Source organism: Anopheles bellator, chromosome 1 (assembly GCF_943735745.2).
Source record: "Anopheles bellator chromosome 1, idAnoBellAS_SP24_06.2, whole genome shotgun sequence".
NCBI classification, from domain to species: Eukaryota; Metazoa; Arthropoda; class Insecta; order Diptera; family Culicidae; genus Anopheles; species Anopheles bellator.
In genome coordinates, this window is record NC_071285.1 from 28,808,541 (window position 1) to 28,831,224 (window position 22,684).

The 22,684-nt window shown below is 45.4% G+C and overlaps 1 protein-coding gene across 1 annotated transcript in view; it reads left to right on the forward strand.

The window, feature by feature from the left end:
• LOC131215380 (protein sidekick-like) overlaps positions 1–13,307 on the forward strand; it is a 100,804-nt gene extending 87,497 nt beyond the window's left edge. The window contains exons 4-5 of the mRNA XM_058209769.1: positions 12,652–12,948; positions 13,057–13,307. Of these exons, the coding sequence (XP_058065752.1) occupies positions 12,652–12,948; positions 13,057–13,307 (548 nt within the window). The remainder of the gene's footprint in view (positions 1–12,651; positions 12,949–13,056) is intronic.
• The last annotated feature ends 9,377 nt before the right edge of the window (positions 13,308–22,684 follow it).

Here is a 22,684-nt window from a genome sequence, read left to right on the forward strand (position 1 = left end):
AAATAAATTAATTAATTAAAAGAAGTAAAGAAGAAAATAAGCATTACTTCACATGCGAATGTCTTGTAACACTGGACCTAGAATTAGAAATTTAAAAATATTGCAAAACTAATAATTAATCAAATAGGTTAGTAAACGAACTCTTCCAAAATGAGATCCAAGTAAATAACTCAAGTCAAAAGCATAAATCTCATTTGATTTCCAAAACACGGTCAAAACATGAAAACCAAGATAGTTGTTCAGCCCATTTGGTATCAAAATATTAGGATTCATTTGGTGTGACCATTCATCCAAGTCACACCTAGCTTTGGTCAGTCACTTTTGCTCCATGGTGTGCGTTCGTTACGAGCTGCACCGAAACTCTCATCATCCGTTTCGCGCGTGTCACGGTAGCATTCCGTTCCGTGTTTATTGCGGTTGTCTTACGCGCGGACGGGGGTCGCACGGCGGTAACGGAGCGCACTGTAAATCCGTTTAAAAGCTGCATGGGAAAGATTACTTAATTAAACTTCTTACGAGTCCGGTGGCATAAAGTTGTTTACTTTGTTGCCCCATCCCCGGCGGGGGGGCGGTGGCCTGTCCGCCTGGCTGGCAGAGTCCACCCGAAGTCTAACACTGACCTCACTCACGCTCATCGGGGATGGTGCACAGCGCAGCGGATGGCAGGTTCCGGAAGTGCCAGTGACGCTTTACACGAATCTAATATATGACCTCATTTCCGGAACACTGGCATAGTTTGTAATTTTTTTGTAACGAACTGAACAGAATCGGCTACACATTGCGCTACTAATACTGTGACCTACGTAGCTTGGATAATGTTAGGTGGGTTGGTGCAACTTTATTGATTTAAGTAAAGGAAAGTTCACGAAAACTCTTTGAAATTCAGTAGATCATGTTGTGTGATTTTATATGAAGGCTAATAATAATGTTAAAAATTAAAGAATCAAAAACATGAAACGATTCATGTCCTTAGTGGAGCTGTCAAACAGTAAAATATGTGTTTTAAACAATTTTATCTCTTCTTTCTTTTGGCTTATTTCCAATGTGTTTTAAATTCAGAAACAGTAATTTTCGTCTGTAGTTAATCACGGCTATTGGTCCACTTATTGTGCCGTTCTTTGCTACAATTGCATTACCAGTCACCGATGTCGTGCGATAATTATTATTCCTTTAGCTGCCCGAATCAATACAGGCATGAAAGGGGTGCCCACAGTAATTATGTGTTCCATACACCCATCGAGTGCATCATCAGTGCAGCTTGCAAACGGAAAGCTAGCACGAAATATGCTCCGGGCACGTGTCTGCAAGGCCGACGAAGCATAGCCCATTCGGCGGCTAAGTGGCACATCCAATCCCCATCCGGTGGCAGCCGCTTCGGTCGGTGTCGGAAAATCACGCTGCAAAGCCACGTTCCGAGGCCGTTTGAAACATAATTTTCTTTTAATCAATGCAAGTGCTTTAATTTAAATTTAATGACACCATCCGTGCAAGATTTGCGGCCATTCCTGCGCCACCGTCTTGCGCTGTACGTGAGGCGCTATATCGAGAGACCCTCGCTCGTTTCACAACCGAAACATGCATGATGCGCTATGTTGCGGTGCGGCCGAAATGAGTTTGGTGCTTCTTCCTTTTCGGCTACCGGCGCCATATTATCGGCGCGATCTTGCGGAACGATCACTTCAAAACGCCCTGCTGTGAACCGTGCGGAGCTCGAATAGTTTCTTCACCGTTCGCCGGCACAGCGGATATTCGGCGGATTCCGCCAACCGGCGGATGCAAAGATGAAGTTTGCAATGATTTAAATTAAATTAATTTTCCCACCGGAACCCGCGAGCGCAGCACGGCACGGCACCGGTTCGGCCAAATTAGCCCAAGCAAATTGAGTCTTTTCAGCGAGCATGGCCGAGAATTATGAACGAACATTCTTTCATTATGGCTTTATGCCGTTTGGCCGCACAGCCATCGCTCGCTGCCAAAGATTTCACCATGGGCCTCGGGTATTACTCGGTGCCTTCTGGATCTACGGTACAGTTCGCGGGCTCCATTTATTGCCCGGTTCCGGGGTTTTTCTCTCGGCTTCGACGGTACACTTCGATTCGAAATGGTTTCCGCCACGAAAACATTTCCGACGGAGGGAAATTTTGCGGTACACTACTTGTTTCGAAACCGAAACAATCGCCACGAAACATCGGCCACGATCTGCATCTTGGGCGGTGTTTTAAAGGCACTGTTGAACGCTGAGATTGCAGCTTCTGCATTGCCTATTCTAAGAACTGTTCACTTTACTTTGACAAAATCCATACGATTTTTTCTACAAGCGCCATTTCAATTGTCTGCTTTGCACTTCGTGTTGTTGCTTGGGTGCCGTGTTTGCTGACAGTCAATCAAATACAACGACATGTTGACGATTCTGGGAAGCCGTTTGATGATGTTTACGCAAAAGAAAAATTGGTGTTTGCGTTGCTGTGTGACAATGGACGCAACTTGGACCGTGGACTACGTTCCAGAGTTTAAAAGATCATCGCCGGCATAGAGAGGGCACCGAGAAAGCCATCCGAAGCGATGAAAGCATCTATTTGCGCGAAATGGAAAAACCAGAAACAGACTGTTGGATAGCGGATTCTATCTTTGAGAAGCGATCGATGCTTCGATGGATGTTTTTTAATACGCCAAAGAGTGTCGATTTTTGTTGCAATTTTCTCATCAGTTTTTGACGTTAAAAAATGACAAGGAACTAACAAACTGCACCAGGAACCAACATTACAATTCGGGTACTTGCAACGTATTCTTGCACTATGATGCTTAAAACTAAACTGCAAAAATTTTATCCTGTATTTTTTTATGTTATTACAGCTTATCGGGAATGAATTTGTATTTGGCAACACACTTGTGTTCGTAGTTATGTTCGTCATGATCATTTCATTAAAATACTAAGGTTTAAATGATTTACCTTTTAAAATTTTGCATACAATTACAATTACTCATTCAAGCAGACATAAAAAAAATACACAAACGAATCATTAGGTATTTAGAAACCAACAATGGTTATCGTGTGGAGTATGTTTTAAAAGTTGTGGAAATTTAGGGAAGAGCGAATCCCACTGACAGATACTCACTGTCTTTTATTTTTATATATATTTATATATATTTTTTTATTTTAACTTTTTTAATATGTGTTTTGGTATGCTACATCCTAAACTGGGGAGCTATTTGAGAGGATAAAATATGATATGTAACGCGTTATGCTTTCCTTTGCCGGCAAAGTTTGAAAAACAATTATGCAATTGAACGAATGATCGATCATGCAATTGAACGTATTGAATAGTCGATATAATCTCGATAAAACTGTCCTAAATTATGCGCCATTTTCAATTAAAACCTTTTAATGCGGATTCTATTTTTTTCGTAAAATTCGAAGGAAACAATTTCCACTTACATATTTGCAATAACTGGAACATGCCGTAGCAGAAAAGGGACAGAAATTAATTGCCATACATTCTGCAACCTTTCTTCGGAAGAAAAACTCTCTTCCTTGAACGCGTAACGAATTGCTGATTCTGAACACTGCCAGTATTTTTTCTGGAACTTTGACATTACAAATTACTCGTTCATTTGCATCTGCACGAAAGCGGCCACCAGGTTGGCCACCGGGCGCAGCGTATGAAATGGCCGCGGAAGCTTAATAGGGTTTCTAGTCTTTTTTGATCCCTTTTTCTGACGCTGTTTCTTTAACACAGTTCCCTTGCGCCCTGGCCACGCTAATGGCGATGGGGAGCGTATAATGCTTAATCGCATTTTAATTCCTAACACATTCGACTGTAATTACAAACCCTTCCATCCCACGGCACTTCCGACTTCCGGCTGGTGCACGTGATGATTGTATCGGTTGTGCTCGATCTCCGCGGGTGTGAGCGGAGCAGAAAATAGGGCTGAGGGGCAGCGAGTGCATGCAACGTTCACTGTTTAATATGCACCTAACAATACCACACCTTGCCGACCCCGGGACAACCGTGGCAAGGAGTCCCAAAACCACAGTGGCTGCAAACTGCAACATACCGCAGATTAAAACAGCGTTCGCCTCGGCACAGAACCGACGGCCATTGTTCGGTGTCGTGCGGTGTGCAGTTTGATTTTCTTTTTTCTCTCCGCTACTTCCCTTTATCTGTGTGCCCCTGACGGTCCATAACGAATTGGAACAGGATTATGGAAAACAGGACCTGGCCGGGGGAGAATGGGAGCCAGGGTGAAAACTCGGGACCGCACCGTCACCGGCTGTCCGCCGGTGAACGATTTTTCTATTCCGGGGCGATGAAGCGTAAGCCATTTGCCTGACGACGGTCAGAACAACGACGACGACGACGAGACCGATGACGTCCACACGGGGCCCAGGTGTAAATGATGCAGTTTAGATTTAATCAATTCCAATTCCGTGCCGATACCGTGCCACACGCCAAACGAGGCGGACACACCGAGACACGGGATACGCTTGTTACGGAACACGGTCCATTTGCCTGCCACCAGTTTTGCTGTGCTCCTTTAAACCGCTATCTTTCATTTTTAATAAGTATTTTAACAATGCTTTTTAGTTTTCGGTTATTTTCGTGGGGCTTTCCATTTTGTGAACCCTCTTCATTCTTGCACTTTTAATATAAGCTTTACTACTATTTTTTCTTCCGCGTTGTTTTGTACAGTTGAGTTTGTTCGTTTTTAATTTTACAGATTTGCTAACCATTTCTTACTTTACTTTTCGTTAATGTTTCATTTCTTCGCGTTGCAGTTACGCGTTACGTTGAGACGTGCGTCTGATGCCAAGTGTGCAGAGCTGTTCAAAATTCTTTTTGTTTGCTTCTTTTTACTTCGCATGAATATTTAATGAAATTCTACGGTGGCCCTGTGCCATTTTGCTTTTCGATCAGGAAGAAAATTCAATTTTCATATTTTTTTCTGTTCCCAGAACACCGCAGCCGCCATCGTAAGCGGTGCTCTCGAAAGACTCGACGGAAGGGTTGCTCTATATTTAATCTTCTTACGCCGCTGCACTTGCGTATGGTAAACCGCCATAAAGGTGTCGTAGGTGAAGTTCTTCGCCATCATCACCGTCATCGTTGAGCTCTGGTGCTAAAATCAAAGCGCAAAATGTAGAAACCGCCTGTCTTGCGACTTACCGGGGCTCCTAACATGTCACTGACTCCGCAGTCCCGGTTCCAGACGAACCGGGCTTTTGGCTTCTGGTTCACCTCGTGGCCGGTTTTTTGTTCTCCAGCCGATTATAGCCTTCAGCGGAGGTGCAATGTTCTTCTTTTTGCGAGCGTCGAGAAACTACTGTACAATCTGACATCGTGAGGCTTTTTTGCCACACTAAGTCGCAGCAGGATCAGTCGGAGCAGAAATGTCCAGAGCGAACAGCCGAGGAGTGCTTTTCTGGCGCAGCGTCTGCTTTATGGTGGGAATGTGTTTATGGCACAAAAAACAATCCCTTGTGTTTACACGGGCTTCCCGGCGGGTCATGCATGGGAAAATCGTTAAAAAGTCCCCCACAAAAAAGCGGATGCCCGGAAAGTTGTGCAGTGTTGATAGAAAAACGGAAGTAGTCGGATGGAGAAGCAATCCCCATTTTAATGACGCCATTAGAAACCGGGACAATGTTGTCATATTGTGTTTTTGTCCCCCCGGGTTCCATCCGAAAATCGCTTGTTTGCCTCTCGGCGATGTTCACCTCAACAAGGCTGCGGCCAGTTTGCTGCATACACGTTGCGGTGTGCATATTAACGAACGCGGTCCGAAAGCAGCTGGCGTAATTAACATTTGACAGTGTAGACTCGCCTTCAGCATATCTAAAGAGCTAAATGATATGATGATAATTTTGATAATAAGACCTGATATTAATGCAATAAAAACCACAATAAATCGATTTAATCGATTATGCGATATTCAGACGCTTTGTCCTACTGCATTCTGCTAGCGGACCCAACAGCCAATGTCCGAATGTAAGCAGGCATCTGATGAAAAATTAGTTTAACAGTTGTCAATTACTAAAGCTGTGCCTTTGAATATCTTCAAAGTGCCCTAAAATTGGGTCTGAGAATCATTTGCTGCTGCTTAATTATTAATTGCATCTTGCGTTCCGATAGGTTTACATAACTTTCTGAACTTCAACCTGATTAGTGCTCATGCAAGTAAACCTGTGATTTGAGCTAACGATTAAACAATAAAATAGGAATATACAAATAAGGGATAATTTAAAGAAGACATTTTACAGGAATAACATGATCGACGTACGAAGAAGACTAGTTTAATAAGTCCGGTAAGAGACGACCGTGCAGCTATTCTGGATTCCAAGTCAAGTCGCCGTCTCAAATATCGGGCAGAAACGAGAAGATTAAATTAAGCAGCAAGCATTAAGCACTACCGGCTAGTCAATGCGGGACGTGACCGGCAAGTGATCCCCAGATCAAGTAGAAGGCAACGCGACGTATCAAATGCAGACGTACTCAAGGATTGGACGGACGAGAGAACAGTACAGAGCTTTAAGACTCATAAAATCCCGGAACTCAGAGCTAATACAAACTGTGTAGCTTCAAAAGCTCAAAACCAGGTTTTCATAGTGCACAATACCAGCTTCAGTTTGGAATCCAACGACGCGGGACAACCGAAGAGCCGATGCAGTATGTGTACAAGGCCTGGGCCTTCTTTTTCCGAAATGAAATCACATTAGAATAAAAGGGAAGTGACATTTAGATAGTCACCACTCGTTAATAAATAGGCTCATCGTTTCATCGGCATTCGAGATGAGTTTTACCAGGGCCCACTTTCCAAGACGCGTCTGCAGCGAATGGCATAACATTTCCGGCCAGCAATGCTTCCTGGTATCCTTTTTATGCTTCTCAAAAATCCACGAAAATCCGATCATTTTAATTAAATAAATATTTTGAAAACGCTTCAATTACAACCGAGATTCAAAATGTAATTAAGAATTCCAGACCCTCATGCTTCATTTGACTCACCCAGGAAAAGGACCATCGCGTGATGTTAATCATTTGCGGAATCTGTTAACTTTTATTAATATTCATAAGTAATCGAAGCCCATGCCGGCGTCGGCAACGAAACAACGAGTACGGCTTCACTTTCCTTTTTCTTCCTTTTCGGATCGCCGAAAATAAAAGCTTAAGCAGATTTCCGTGAAACCCCTTTTCGGGTATTACGATATTTTTGCGAACCGAGAAAACCGAGATTGTGATGGGTTGGGCGAAGGTGAAGCGGAAGGAAATCGAGCGAATGAGCCAACAAAAAAAAGGCTTCAATGGATTTCGCGCCCAGGCATCATGAAAGGGCAAAGGAAACAAAGTATATCCTTACAAGCTCTTCCGGCGCTGGGAGCGACCATTTCGTAGCCAGAATTTGGTCGGTCGGGTTCGGAAGAAACGTAATAAATCCTTCAGCACGGTAAAAGTTCGGGAGCTGTCCGCCGCACTGCTCCAGCCTCTGGGGCCGGGCCCTGCTGGACAGCATTCACTGACCGTACTGCTTTGCACCGTACATCACCTGCACCACCTTACGGCGCGGCCGAGTGCATCCCGCGAAGGGTGTCCTTTTTCCACGGACGATGGAAAGAGATAATCGATCGATTTCAAAGTTACATAATCTTGTGCTGCCCGCTACTCTTCGTAACTCCGTGCACTCCGTGGAGTTCTGCGGAGCGAAAGGGTGGCCGAACCAACACACAAAAAACATCCGAAAACTGACTCATCGAAATAAAGTAATCCTGTTTTGATCCACTTTCTCTGCGATGTCCTTCGGAAAGCGCCAAAGCTGTTCCAGAAAACTCAAACGATACGGTTACGGTCATCGGAGGGACTCGGGAAAGCTAAATCCGGTAAAAGCATTAGTGTTCGATTAATTAACATAGAAATGGTCGCCGCTGGTGGACGGAAGAAAAGGCGGTCGAAAGTGGCGTACCGTGCGCCGTCACTCATCCGGCGTCCGGCGGACACTTTAGTGCAGACAATCGTTAAGTGATCCTATCGTAAGGGTAAAGAAAGCACAGCCCTGCTCTCGCTGGGGTGGATTTGTTTTGGTCTTTTCTCTGCTCAAAGAACGAAAATCATTGAATTTGGAGCACTCGGCCAGTGGAGTGTCCTTGCGTCCGGCGAGCAGCAGCAGCAGAAGTTTCTCACAATGAGCAATGGCGCTCTTAGCGCGCGCTGTAAGTTGCCGGCCCGTTGAGCCAGCCGAAAACAAATCCTGAGTAATTGTGCAACTACCGGCTGAGTAATGATCGTCTTCGCCGGGCAGGAAGTTCAGAAATCAGCGCCCGAAAACACTCAACTCGGGCGCTTTCGAGTGGCTCCCGAGACGGTTCTGGGCCGATCCGGAGCGATTGAGCTAATTCCGGCAAGGCAATCTTGCTGCGTTGTCCTCCGCTTGCTGATCCGATTTTATGCTGCCACCGGATCGTCGAATGTTGGTGACACCGGCGGTCGCCGATCATTGATTGCTCTGCTCCTTCTCGTTCTTCATCGAAAAACAGTAGGCAAAAAACGGTTTTGTAATTTTAGACAAAAGTGTGAAAATGCCTTACTTGTCCGTTTCCGGTGAATTTAGGGTCGATTCGCTAGAGGCGGTTTTTGGCAAGATGAATTTCCATCACGAAAAGAATCACCGATAATCGCGGCAGTTACGTTGTTTAGTTGGTCAGTGTCCTTTCTCGGTCGGTCCCATATGGTTGGAACAATCCTCGCTATCGCAGCAAAACACCTTACTTTATTCTCATTCGGTAGAGCTGTAATTCAAGATTTTTACAGCTACACTAGAACCATGCCAGTTGCTAAACGTGATTTTGCGACTCATACAATAATTCTTTAAAACAGACAACAAACACTTTACTAATTACAATTGCAAATATGCAAATTGAACGATCCCTTCTCTCGAATTGAACGATCTCTTACGAATGTCTTACAAAGAATGGTTTTTATTATATTTTATTTTTTTGCCTGTGTCTGATGTTGGAATGCTTAGAACTGTCTTAGGGCTGGGTGATGATGTTGTTCGCTTGCCGTGCCAGATACCATTCCATATTCGGGTTTTGGATGATTCGACACACCATCGTGCTGATGGCGTGTTTGGAATCACGCAAACCAAAAGTTTTTGATCAAAAGAGAACGGTACGGCGAAAATAACCAATGACCTACGGTCACGAAACGATTGGATCCCTTTCTGGTGTTCAACGTGTGGTCGTTTCGAAATGCCCACGAACGTTGAAAATAATATAAAGATCGTGCTTCTTCAATTTTTAAATATTTATCTGTAATATATAATCGATATAAAGTAACTCCATTCTTTTTTTTATGATTGTTGCGCTTGAACAATGTGTTCACGAATGTCATAATTGAAAACTTTAAATTCGCATCTGAACTTACTGTATCTCACTAATCAATTTGAAAAATCATGCTATGAAAAGTTTTATGGATGTGAATTTTATGGACAAATCGCAAACGCAAAATTTCTCCACTTACTTAATTTAAACTCACAAATAATGTGTAAGCATTGTCAGCATGACTAGAAGTATTCAAATTAAATTTATCTTTAATTAAATCAAGGATAAAATTCACATTTTTCTACAATTTGAACCAAATATTAACTAGCATTAGATATTTAGATATATAAACACTTCCATAGGATTTTTTTCCCATTTGCTTACTATGTAATTTTATGTTCTATTCCATTTTCTTTGAAATTACTCTTAAGAAACCACAAAACCTTCATCAATTTCCACATCAACAAATCAACCCCAAAGATCGTGCGAAATCGTGACAGAAATGTACAAATAACAGAAACACACATATAAGATTAAAAATAAAAGAAACACACGTCCAAATGTCGGGTCCTTTAACAATTTCCAATGGTTCGTTGAGTCGACCATCTCCGGCGGGACCTTTCGTAAGATCACTGATCATAACTCATGGTGCGCAAATAACATCGGTCGAACCCCGAATCACCCGGGCCTACAAAAACACGAAGGGGGGGCCAACAACATAAATCTGTTCGCCCCAAACGCACAACGCTTCCGCCACTGGTCTGGTATTTGGTTTTTTGAGTTTTCATTTCCCACCATTTCGGTTGATCCCAATCTCCCCGAAACCGAAAGAAAATGTCCAAATGACAACGCTGGCTGGCTGGCCGCCGTGTCCCCCCGAAGGATATAAAACGACGACGATGAGCCAACGGAGCCCAGCAGAAGGGCACCCGAATTTAGGGGCCGATGTGTAAACATTGTCAGTGACGATAATGATAATGAAGGAACTTAGCCGACAAACCGGACGCCCGGCGGGGCGCGTTATCGTCCAGCGTTGATGGTGGGGAAACAGATAGCATCCCCGAAACAGATCCCCGGCGAGCCCACTGGTGGCCTAGAGGAAATGAATCGCGTGGTGATGTTTAATTTTGGGCCATCGCTCGCCAGCCCTAAACCCAAAAACCCTGCGACGACGAAACATCCGGATGCCAGACGCCCGGGAGAGTTGGAAGTAGTATTTTTCACGCCTCGTTTGGGGTCGGAGGGTTGTTTTTATGATTCATCTTGTCGGCCCCCAGACCTGGGCGGCCCCTCTCGGCGCACACCAGATAAGGCTAGAGTCTCATTTTTCATCTATTTTCCCAACCCGAACTACGCCCACCGCCAAGGGCGGACAGCAAATGTTCTGGAACCGTCCCGGGAACAGCTGTTTGTACTTGTTGCGGCCCAGTTCTGTCGTGTCGGTCGGTCGGAGGCCACACTAATTAATTGTAATGCTTATCCCATGTCTGCCACCGGCCGTGACGCCGTGGCGCAGATGGAGCATTTGCAGTGGAAATGACAGCCCCCGGTTCGCTGGTCTGTCTGGAAAGTCCGCAAACCGTAGAATGCTTAACCAGAAATCGCAAGCGCCACGTCAGCACCGGGCGAGCCTTTGTTTGATCATCTAAAGTGTCGGTAGCGGCCTTACGTATGTGTATGTGGTATCAGGGCTCAGGGTCGGTAGCATATTACTGCACCGCACGTACTGTCAATCAATAGCATAAAAGGCGGGCACCGGGAACGGGTGGCAACCGGATGCTCGATATATTGATTGCTGGCACGAGGCAGTGGTCTGGAGCTGACAGCAGTATGTAACCCGATAATGATGAGGCCACCGAGTGTGCATGTGGCTCGGATCCTTTGGCACGCGGTAACTTCAAAGCGAGGTACTAAAATAACCTTCGCGAGATGTGAATGTGCGCTGTGGGATTCTCTTCAAACCGTTTTATGCTTTCAGAAAAGCGCCATTGCAGACTAGGAGTTGTTCAATAAGTTTTGCGGTTTAATAATAGAGGGAGTTTCGACTAGCCTAAATTGAGTTTGTTATATTGGTACGATGGTACCAATGTGTAACTGTATTTATTGCAACTGAAAAAAATCAAAACATCAAAATCCAATCATTTTTGAAAGGTTTTAAAGCAAAGGAAATTTATGAACGAATGTTGGAAGTATATAAGTACTCTTCGCCTTCAATTAATATACTAAAAAATATCTTGGTTAATTTAAAAAAGATTCTACAACCCTTGAAGACGATCCACGTCAACGACGTCCAAAAACAATAGAAACCCCTGAACTCATAGGAAAAATACAGGATGTTGTATCGGAAAATCGTCGAATTTCTGAAAGAGATGTATTATGAAGCCTTGCCATCTCATTGAGCACAATAACCAATATTTTGACGGAAGTATTGGGTTCCAGAAAGCTGTTTGCAAAATGGGTGCCACATTCGTGAAAAATGGAAAATGGAATGGAAAAAGTTGAGTCTATCACCATGATCCTGAATCAGAACAAGATGCTAAGGAGTAGTGCGAACCTTCGACTTTGGCTCCGAAATGAGTTCGTGTCCAGAAGGTGTTAGCATCAGTTTTTTGGAATGCGAAAGGAATTTCGTTTTCGTACTTGCAAACTGATAACAATAAATTCCGATTTTTATTGTAACCTTTTAGAACAGCATTGTAACCTTTTAGTCACAAGAGTATTTTGAGAAAATGGGAAAAATCAATGAATTAAAGTTCGAATTGTTGTGGAGCATCCAACGAATTCACCAAATTTTTCCCTTAGCGACTTCCATCTGTTTGCAGACCAACCAAAAATCATGCGTGGAAAGCGCTTTTCATGAAATGATGTTCAGGGATACCAAACCAAATAATAAAGTGCATTTCGAACCATAAAATTCGTCTTTTTCTTACCAAAGCGCAAAAACTCATTGAACAGCCTGGTAGTCTGTTAAGTTTACTCGTTTTGAAGGCCACAAACCTCCACAACAACAACAACCGATTAGCGTCAAGTCACACAGGATCCTATCCTTATCGTGCTCAGGCGGAAGCAGAAAGGCTCATAAAAGGAGCAGTAGTTCGTTCACAAAAGAGACAGCATTTAATGACTTATTAAAACCGTTCGGGCAGTCCGGTGGCAAACTTCAAACGCTTCTTCCGCCACTTGATTATGGCTTCCACTTGAAACCGTGTCGACCTTCGGGCGACATAAACACTTTATGGCATTATTGTTTCGAGCGTGAGCTCCCGGTGCTAACCAGCCTGGCCATTGAAGCCTGGTCTCTCTAACGGATCTCATCGTTCTTTTCCGTTATTCCGCAGTTCCCACGGCGATGATAATCGGCGGTCCGGATTTGCACGTGGACAAGGGTAGCACCATCAACCTGACCTGCGCCGTCAAGTACAGCCCGGAGCCGCCGGCCTACATCTTCTGGTACCACCACGACGAGGTGATCAGCTACGACTCGAGCCGGGGCGGCGTGTCGGTCATCACCGAGAAGGGCGACGTGACGACCTCCCACCTGCTGATCCAGAATGCCGACCTGGACGACTCCGGCAAGTACTCCTGCTCGCCGTCCAACGCGGACGTGGCCAGCGTCCGGGTGCACGTGCTGAACGGTAAGTATGGTCGGGCCAACTAGCGGCCACCGCACCGCCGGACATAATCGCCTCGCCCCGCACACGCCACTGACACCACACCGCACCCCACATTAACGCTGATATCAGTTCGGGCGGTTGTTTCAGGTGAACACCCGGAGGCCATGCAAACCGGAGGAGCCACCGGGACCGCGCTGCCCCCGAGCGCACTGCGGCTACTGACGGTCGGGCTGCTCGCCCTCCTGCTCGCCACCGGCCGCCGCCAGCTGCCCTACCGAACCAGGACCCACAGGACAGGCCGGTCCCGGGCGCCCCGGGAGCTGCTACACTTCGGCAGTGTCGAGAGCATCGCCGGCCGGACGGACGGCAGCGAAAGATGATAAACCACTGTCCCCACGGCCATCGGACCCAACCCTTTTTCCTTCGCCGGATGGGAGCCGCCGCTGTGTGTGACTTTGTGGCTTCCTATCGGTCCCAAAAGGCGCACCGCACGTTCGACGACTGTACAGCTCAATCCCGAGTATATTCCCGAGCACCGGTCAATGCAGAGCCAGCCCCTCTTCTATTCTGATTTTGCGTTTTCCCACAATACGTTCAGCACTTCTCGGGTTGGCTTCGGGCTCCGGTCTCCGGTTTGGGGGGCCAGTGGCCGAAACACTTGAAAGTCGAAATGGCGTATCGCGGGAACGGGCGTTTGCGTTGTCGTAGTCAAATGTACTATATAGTAGCGAAAGCGAAGAAGTCTATCCGCAAGCGTTGCAGATACCTATCTAAGGACGAATGTAGTTCAGAGGAATGCGTTGGTGGCGTGGTTATTGCGAGACAAATCGCTGAATTCGTTGGGCAAACGAAACCATTTATTGGATCATTTTCTTCTAGATAAATCAATAAAATTGATAGCCGGTAAGCGAAGCGGATGCGGCGGAAGAACAGTGTAAAGATCATTACAATCGAATCAATATAATACGCAGAGATCATCGACGGAAAATGTGCGAATAAAGCGAATTGTGCAACGTGCGCCAAAATACGCTGACAGTTTAAATCCCCGCTAATATCCGCTGTACTTTATATGCTTCTTTCGTTAAGTTCTGTTACTTTCCTTTAAATGGAAACGGTTCGTTTAAGCTTTTCTTTTTCTAATCCGTCTGATTCGCACTGTACAAAATCAACACAAAACACGGCAAACGCATAGCGTTATCAGTTCAGCCTCTTTTAAGACATCCAAAAAACGGTCTCTATAATTAGCACAAGTCAGCGCAAAAAGCGGAACACATTATTTCAAAATAATATGACCTTTACCGAGGAAGTACCGGACACATCCTGAACTGTACATACGACAGAAGATGAAGGAGATCAAAAGAACGTTTCCTGAACCACGAGGCATTCGATCAAACTTTAATGACAAAAAGGATTGTTGTTATTTAGTTATTTAAATTTAAAAAAAAGTTTAATTGAGTACCAACGAATAATGGACATTCGGCAGTCTAATTCGTTTCCTTCTCATTTTTATTTCTTTTTGCACTGTTACCAAAGCCTTTCGTAAGTGTTCGTCGTCAAAATTAATTTTCTGTGGCCTTTACGTTTACGTTTCTTCATAGTTCCCATCTTCGGTGGCACCCATATTTTAATTAAAAACCCTTCATTAGAAATCGATTACACAATAATTACTTATTTCTACTTTAACCGAACAACAAACGGTCCATCCAGGTAATTCCCTCTGATAATGATGCAATTGAACACCGATTATGGGCCGAGAGGACCCTTTGAACCTTCGGAAAATTAGCCCATCATCCATCAAAGGCGGACGAAAAACCCATTGCAAAACAATTCTCAACCATAACCAGCTCATTAACGTTACAGCGATTACGCTGGCGGCCTGCCCGTGTTGTGGCCCTTTCGAAGGAGGACGGACCTCTTCAAGCTCGATATTTGTGAGTGTAAAAAAAATGGCAAAAAGCGTAGCGAGCCGGCGTTCACATATGTCGGGTCGGGTCGGAGAACAGAAATCAATTTTTCTGCCCAGCGAAAAAAGCAACAACCGGCGAACCAAGTGGCGCGGGATCTTCGATATCGTTAAAGAAATATTGATGCATAAATAATTGATCGGTTTTTCCCTCACTTCGGCCGGACGAGGCGTTAAGGCGCTTCTTTTCACACTCGGAACCGCACGTTTCGCACGTTTATTTCCACGGCGGCCGCCAAGCTGCGTGTGGCAACGGGGAGCTCACCACAAAACCATTTGATGCGCACCGCTCTCGCCACCGTTCAGTGGGTTTTCCACAACTTTCACAGCGGCGGAAGTTCGCCTCAAGGCGATGTTGCCAACAAAACATTCACCACCAGCCACCAGCTGGATTTCGATTCGGGAATCGAATTTAATACAAAAAATAAGTAACCAGGGAAACCGGAGGAAAAATTGTGTGTTGGCTCCGCGTGGGGTGGAAAATGTTTTGCCGTCACCTTTCCCTGGGCCAATCATCTTTTCGGAGCCGGAAATGGGACCCCGGGAACGCGGAAATGGCTTCGAGCGGACTTCTTCGTCCGCAAACGTCTTGGCGGGCAGAAAGACCGCAACTTCATTGTAAATTGATAACGTGTCCGTTGGCCCGTTGGGCGGGGGGAAATTCTCCTTCGGGGAGTTCCTTTCAACGCGGCACCCGATCAGCTGCGCATCCGGCGAGCTCGAGCACTTAATTGGCACCGGTTGATTGAGGGGCAAACCCCGGTGTCCGCCGAAACCGAAATCAGAGCTAATCAAGTCAGCGAGGTGCTCGCCACGTTATGGAAGAGAATCGTTTTCAATATCCCGCTGGCAGGCTTAACGATCTGTTGCGAGATGGAAGAAAGTGGAAGTGCATAGAAACGGGAACTGTGCAAATTAAAACCAACAAACCAAACGCGATGAAGGTTGCCGCAAAAGTTAAGCGAAGCGTTGATGTAAATATATAAATAAACTACAGAACAGAGAAACATGTAAAACACGAGATAAGAACAAAAAAACGATCAAAAGCTGTTTACAACCACGATAATTTAAAAAGAAAAACACGAAACCCACATAGTTAAAGTTAAGTACGTCTAAAACGGGAAGGAAATCGAAAGTGACAAACGAACCGAAACGATGAGCGACTAAAACGGTTAAACGATGATCGATGACTTTTAAAGCACACAACCGCAAAGAAAGAGGCATTTATGAACCATTTGTAAATAGTAAACTATAAACCAACTTTCCGGCGCAGCCCGGCGAAGGAGTTGAGGATCGGGTTGCTGCCAAAAGTAGAGGCAACAAGAGAGCCACAGACACAGGCTCACCACCATTCAGAACGAGTCCGGTGAGAAAGAAGCACAGCAACTAAAAGTTGGTGTTGTTGGTGAAATACGGCGCACGGAGAGGTAGCAAAAGCAAACGAAACAATGTAACGGTGTGAGCAAAGTGAGACCCACAGCTCACGGAAATCTGCGATCTGCGGTTGTGGTTGAGGCGAAGGCAAAGAAAGAATTAATAAATATAGCATCTGAGTTGATTATAAAACCATAAACCTCTTTCTCTAGCAGCAGCAGCATCTCCGGACACTCCGGACACTGAATCCCCCGGTTCAGGCTCTGAAAAGGTCGACGAAAAGGACGGTGACGGTGGCCGACAGACACTACTTTCGCCCGGGGGACTACGGAATTCAGAGGGGTGGCGATCGCGGAGCGAAAATGAAGATTGTCATGCGTCGTCGGGCGGGCTGACGTTCCCCGTTGTTGTTCCTGCCGTTGGTGGGGTTTGTGAAATTTTCAGACTCTCAGTCGGAGTCGACCAGTCGCTGGATTCATACTTTTTTTAGGAGGGGCTCAATTCATCCCCCCGGGGCAATGGGGCAGTTATTAAAATGCGAGGAATTTTATTGACTGAAGCTTCTGGAACCGTCGGTCACGGTCCCGCAGGGAGGGCAAGCTAGCCAGCTTTTCTATCGGCGTCTTTGTTGGCGGATTCGAGGCGTTAGCGAATCGTCCCATCGCCAACGGAAGCCACGAGTTGTATACTAATAAAGTGCACCGTTTATGCAACAGTTTCTCATTTGCGCAGGTTTGGAAGAAATACAGGAACATCTGGCCACAAACATCTGCAAATAGTATCATTTGCATTCTCGCTTCATTTGAATTTCTCGTCAGTCTTTCAGAGTTGCTGTTTATTCTGTTGATGAATCGCTTTACCTTTTCGGTTTAGTCTTCAATGTTTCACTTTCAGTTTTTTTTTTGTGTTTTCAGTTATTAAGATTCTTATCCAGTCTAAGGTAAAAAATTATTTATTTTAGGTATGACTCAATACGTTTTGTAGGCTGTTTTGTATCATCAATTCTTCACTTCGCTCATTCCTCCTCATCAACAGTTTACTTTCAATTTCGAACCTCTTTTGGCACCAGTCAGGAAAACTATTTTAATTTATTTGACCAATAGCCACTTTCAATCAAACAATTAGTTTCATTCGAACCTTTCAATCCAATCCAATCGTTCCGTGAAATCGCGTCAGTAATCAATCTTTTTCAAACCAATCACCCAAACCCCTCGGGGCGCGCTTCAATCGAAAAAGTTTTCTAAGCTCCTCGAATCGTTCGAGTTTGTTAGTTTGCCACTCCATGATCGACGATAATGCTCGCTTTCTATAGGCACGGTTTGACACATTTGAAACCGTATCTCGTCGATATCACCCTTCTTTGCGCCTTTCACTTCAACCTTATCCTGGTCCGGAAAGCGGCGAGTCCTTCGCGCGTAGCGATGAATATGCACGTTTTGGCCCGCCGGGGTCAGCCACATAATTTCGAGCTCCCGGCCCGTCAAGGGCCGATAAAAATATGCAAACTGTGGCAAACTGGTTTACTCTTTTGCCACGGTCCCAAACATACCTGACGGTGGTGGGGTTCGTGGCCCGAGCCCGAAATGGAAATTTGTCAAACACATAAAATCGACGAATCTCCGGTCTGTTGGCCCCATCCTCGGAGACACCACTTGACAGTGTCCTTCGACGGGGCAATAAAAACTCGGGCAAGAATAGCCCATCAGCCAATCGGACAAGTGATCTTGAAAAGGGATTCAAACGGGGATCCGAAACAGCGGCGTTCTGGAAAGAAATCGGTAAGTATTCAATAATGCCTAGTGATTAACATACGGGCGTCCGGGTTGAACCGGGCACTCTCGGGATTTTGCTTCCCGCTTTTTTATTGCCCTCCGCGGTCGAAGAAGTCCTCCGAAAGAGGCGTACCACTGGCCACCCTTCACGTAAGACGCGCTAGACGAAAGTTTGAAAGTTGTTGATACAGCTTTCCACGACGACATATGCAACCGTTCGCCCTAATCCTGCAAACGTCGCAAAGACCCTTTCTCGGTACTCCCAATCCCAGCTTTTCTGCCCCCCCGTGGGGGGGACCGGGTCGTCCGGAGATATTTCGGTCCGAAAAGGATTGTGTCCGAAATCTTTCTGCTTCGCTGACAATCGGAATGAAACGAAAATCAATCTTCCAGCTGAACGGAGCCGAAGCCCTGTGAAAATCATAATCCGGATCAAACTTACTATCGTCCGCTGTTCCGGTCGCTCGCCGACACCGAACCTTCCGGGGAAAGTTTTACGACCGTCGCAAAGGGCCACTAATAATTCGATGGCATGATTGGAAAGTAAGTTCACCGGTGAAAGATTGCCCAGATGAGCTGGGGATTTATGATCGAACATTGATTAATTTGTTCGCGTAGACAGAAGCCCGAACTCGGTCAGAACGGGGACACTCCGGACAATGGCGTTCGATGGCTGAAGTTTGGGGGGCAGCAGCATTTCAGCCACAAAGTCTAGGAACGGGAAGCGAACGCCACAGTACGGTAACGGTATTTAACATTCGGTCGATGCGATTAAAGTCCCTGAGCTACGGAACCTCCAATGTTTTATGCAAACACCACATCGCTCCATTTTTTCCACCGAAGGAGCTTTCGATTAGAAATCCGTCGCCGGCAACCGATCGCTGGCCAGTCGCTGGGATTAAGAATTTAAGCCTCGCTCGGCTGAATCCAAACAACGGCCGAGATCAAAGTACTGGCAAACTTCAAACGGCCCAAAGCAGCAACGGGTGTGTTGGTTGACCAACGCTCGGGGGCTTAAGCCGCCGGCGGTATAAATCCGAGATTCGTTGCATAAAATGTGCAGCAAATGGGTGGCCATTCTGGTGGCCGTTATTCTAACGGCTAAGCCACCGGGCATCGGGTGTTTGTGTGTGTGGTTAGTTGAGAAAGGACAGGCTAACAGGATGGTGTCGGTAAGCCACGAAGCTCTGAAAGCCGAGGTGACTTCGACAGGCATCGGGACTGCTGCGTTCGAATAATGTTCCATTAACTATGGCAATTAATTGGACAAATTAAGGATGCCAATACCTGTTCCCGGCGTGCGTCGTCACGCTTGAAATACTTTTGAAAAGGTGCTCACTGTTTGACATGCAGGCTCGACCTGCTTCGGTGCGTGCTCCTTGGGACTCCAATCTTATTTCTTGATGATCCGGCGTTTCAGAGGATAATTGATTTTTCGCATAATTTACGACATTTTCGGATCGACAACTGCGTGGACAAGGTGCGTTCGAGTTAAAATCCTCTCGAAAGTGGACCGGTTCCAGCGATATTTTCAACAGGGTACCAGGTTGTACCGCGGAGGTAGCCCAAATTCCCCTGATTAGAAAGAGATCTGGCTGTCCTCTTTGCTTCCCAGTGGAGATTAGTGATCAGATACTGATCGCTGATTGGTGCGATAAGCGACCTGCTCTGAGAGCTGATCTGCCAGTGTAGCCAGATGAGATTGACGAATAAAGTGGATTTATTTCAAATAAGAAGGTGTTTTTATTTAATCAATTGATTTTTCGGATACTTTCGGCCATTTTCGGATCGGCAGCTTTAAAATCCTTTCGAAAGTGGAACGGTTCCAGCGACATTTTCAATAGGGGACCAGGTTCTACCACGGAGGTAGCCCAAGTTCCGCTGATTAGAAAGAGATCTGGCTGTGCCCTTTGCTCCCCCGTCGAGATTAGTGGTCAGATACTGATCGCTGATTGGTGCGATAAGCGACCTGCTCTGAGAGCTGATCTGCCAGCGTAACCAGATGAGATCGACGAATAAAGTGGATTTATTTCAAATAAGAAGGTGTTTTTATTCAATCAATTGATTTTTTGGATACTTTCGGCCATTTTCGGATAGAAAGCTGCGTGGACAAGATGCGTTCGCTTTAAAATCCACTCGAAAGTGGAACGGTTCCAGCGATATTTTCAACAGGGTACCAGGTTGTACCGCGGAGGTAGCCCAAGTTCCCCTGATTAGAAAGAGATCTGGCTGTCCTCTTTGCTCCCCAGTGGAGATTAGTGGCCAGATCGCTGATCGCTGATTGGTGCGATGAACGATGTTATCTGAGAGCCAGCATCTGTCAGGGTGACCAGATAAGATCGCTGAATAAAATGGATTTATTTAAAATAAGAAAGTGACCGCAACGGAAGAACGTAGGATACGATAGAGAAATTAGAATTAATAAAATCAGTCTTCTTTGTAACGTTTAACCAAACACATCGAGTTGTTACTTTTAGGCTCATAATTGATCTTTTGATTTTTCGGATAAAAAACAATCAAAAAAGAAATATTAGGTGTGTGAATTAATCCTTGCGGTTTTACAATGGATGGCGTTACTCACTAAATGTAACAGAATTTTTTTATGAAATATGTGTTTGATGGCTACTGTCATTATGCATCTTACGTAGTATAAGTTTTTTTTGTTAAAGTATAACAACACTTTTTTTAAGCATTTGAACATGTCAAGTTTTATTCCTGATAAAGCGTTTTTGCGGGGATTATTTTAATATGACGAAAAGTGTTACCGAAAGTCATCATATTTTTATGGATGTTTATGGTGAATATGTTCTAGCTGCGAAAACGTGTTAGATGTGGTTTGCACCGTTAAAAGGGGGTGATTTTGTCTTTCAAACAAAAGCAACCTGAACAGTAAAAAAAGGTTAAGGATGAAGAATTGGTGGCATTGCTCGATCGGAATGCATGTCAGATGCAAAAAGAAGAAATGCAGAAATGTTAGGAGTTGACCACACGACAGTTTCCCATCGCATGAATGCCGTGGGTTTATGGGTTTATGGGGAAAAAATGTTTTATGGGTTCCACATGAATTGAAAAAAAGAGACATCGAAAGAAGGAAAACCGTTTGGGAATTTCTGGTTGCGCGACTGAAAAGAAAGGGGTTCTTGTACCGAATCATCACTGGTGATGAGAAGGGGAGTTATGACAAGAATCCTAAAGGCAAAAAGACCTGGATACAGCCTGGTGAACCAGGTCCATCGCAACCAAAGCGAAATATTCACTGCGCAATGGTTATGATGTGCATATGGTGGGATATGAAAGGTATGGTGTAGTGTGAGCTTTCAGAACCTAATGAAATTATTGAAGGACAATTCCATCAACAATAATTAATGCATTTCAAATAACGCTTTGGCCATGGGATGGGATAAAAGCCGTGATAAGCTGATTTTTCAAAATGACAACACTCGACCCCAGATCGAAAAACTGGTCAAAACCTACCTCGAAAATGTCGGATAGAAACTGCTGTATTCACTAAATGTTGCTCTTTCGAACTAGTATTTGTTCCGTTACATAAGTAACGATTTGGCAGCACAGCGGTTCACTTCTTATGAAAGTATCGAAAAATAGGTCTCGGAGTAGATCGCTTCTAAAGATAAGAAATTCTATCGACACGGAATCGAGGAACTACCTAAAAGATGGGAGAAAGTAGTAGCTAATGACGGACAACACTTTCATTAAGGTAGTCATACGTGTTTGTTGTAGTAGTTAGGTTACAAATGTCGAACAAATACCGCAAGAATTAATTCACACACCTAATACAAAAACTAACAAACACTCGAACGATGCACAACACTTGACCATACATATTCTAACAGTATCTCGGTTTTGCTGGCCGAAAAGCGAAACAAATTATTTAACCCTGCCGCAAGATAATCAGCGACTCCGTGAGCTCACTCAGTGAAGCCGCACCATTCCGATCAGCGCTTATGCTGGGGCTAAAACTAGAGTTTCCAAATCAAAAATATTCCTACATCCGTGTTTTTAGTGTAGGGCAAGCGGGGACAACCTCCCCCCTCTTGCGTTGCTACATGATGACCCCGAACTGACCCAAGTTCCGCCAGTTCTGAAGTGGAAGCATAACAAAAACCGCAGCGCTTCAAACTAAACTTTCGCGGAACCAGTTCTGGGGTGCGTTTTTTGCGCTCTCGAAAAGGAAGCGCATACGCAAAACGGGCGTTACGGCCTGTCGGCATGCACCGGACCGGGTGGCTGCAGTGCCTGCGAACCTTCGAACCCTCCCGAGGGGTCTGAAGTTCTGCTCAAACACACAAACCAGAGCTACGGACTACACGCAAACCATAAACTTTCGAGCGGCGTGTCGGCCGGGCCGCAGGCCGGGAATTGGCCGGTGGCCCGCCCACGACACTTGGTGACGCTTTCCGGTCGGGTTTTTTTTTGCCGCCGGGTCTTCTAACCCGGACCGATCGAACGGGAGCCAGCGGAGGCCAGGGCTACATTTAATTAGCATTTTTCGTGGTGTTTGCTCGAACTGCAGCAAACAACTCGACCCGACGCAGAGCAGAGCAGTAATGAGCGACACACCGAAGGGAGCCTTTTTGTTGGCTCGGCCTCGGCTACCCGGACGAAACACTGCATTTTGCCGAGCGCAAGG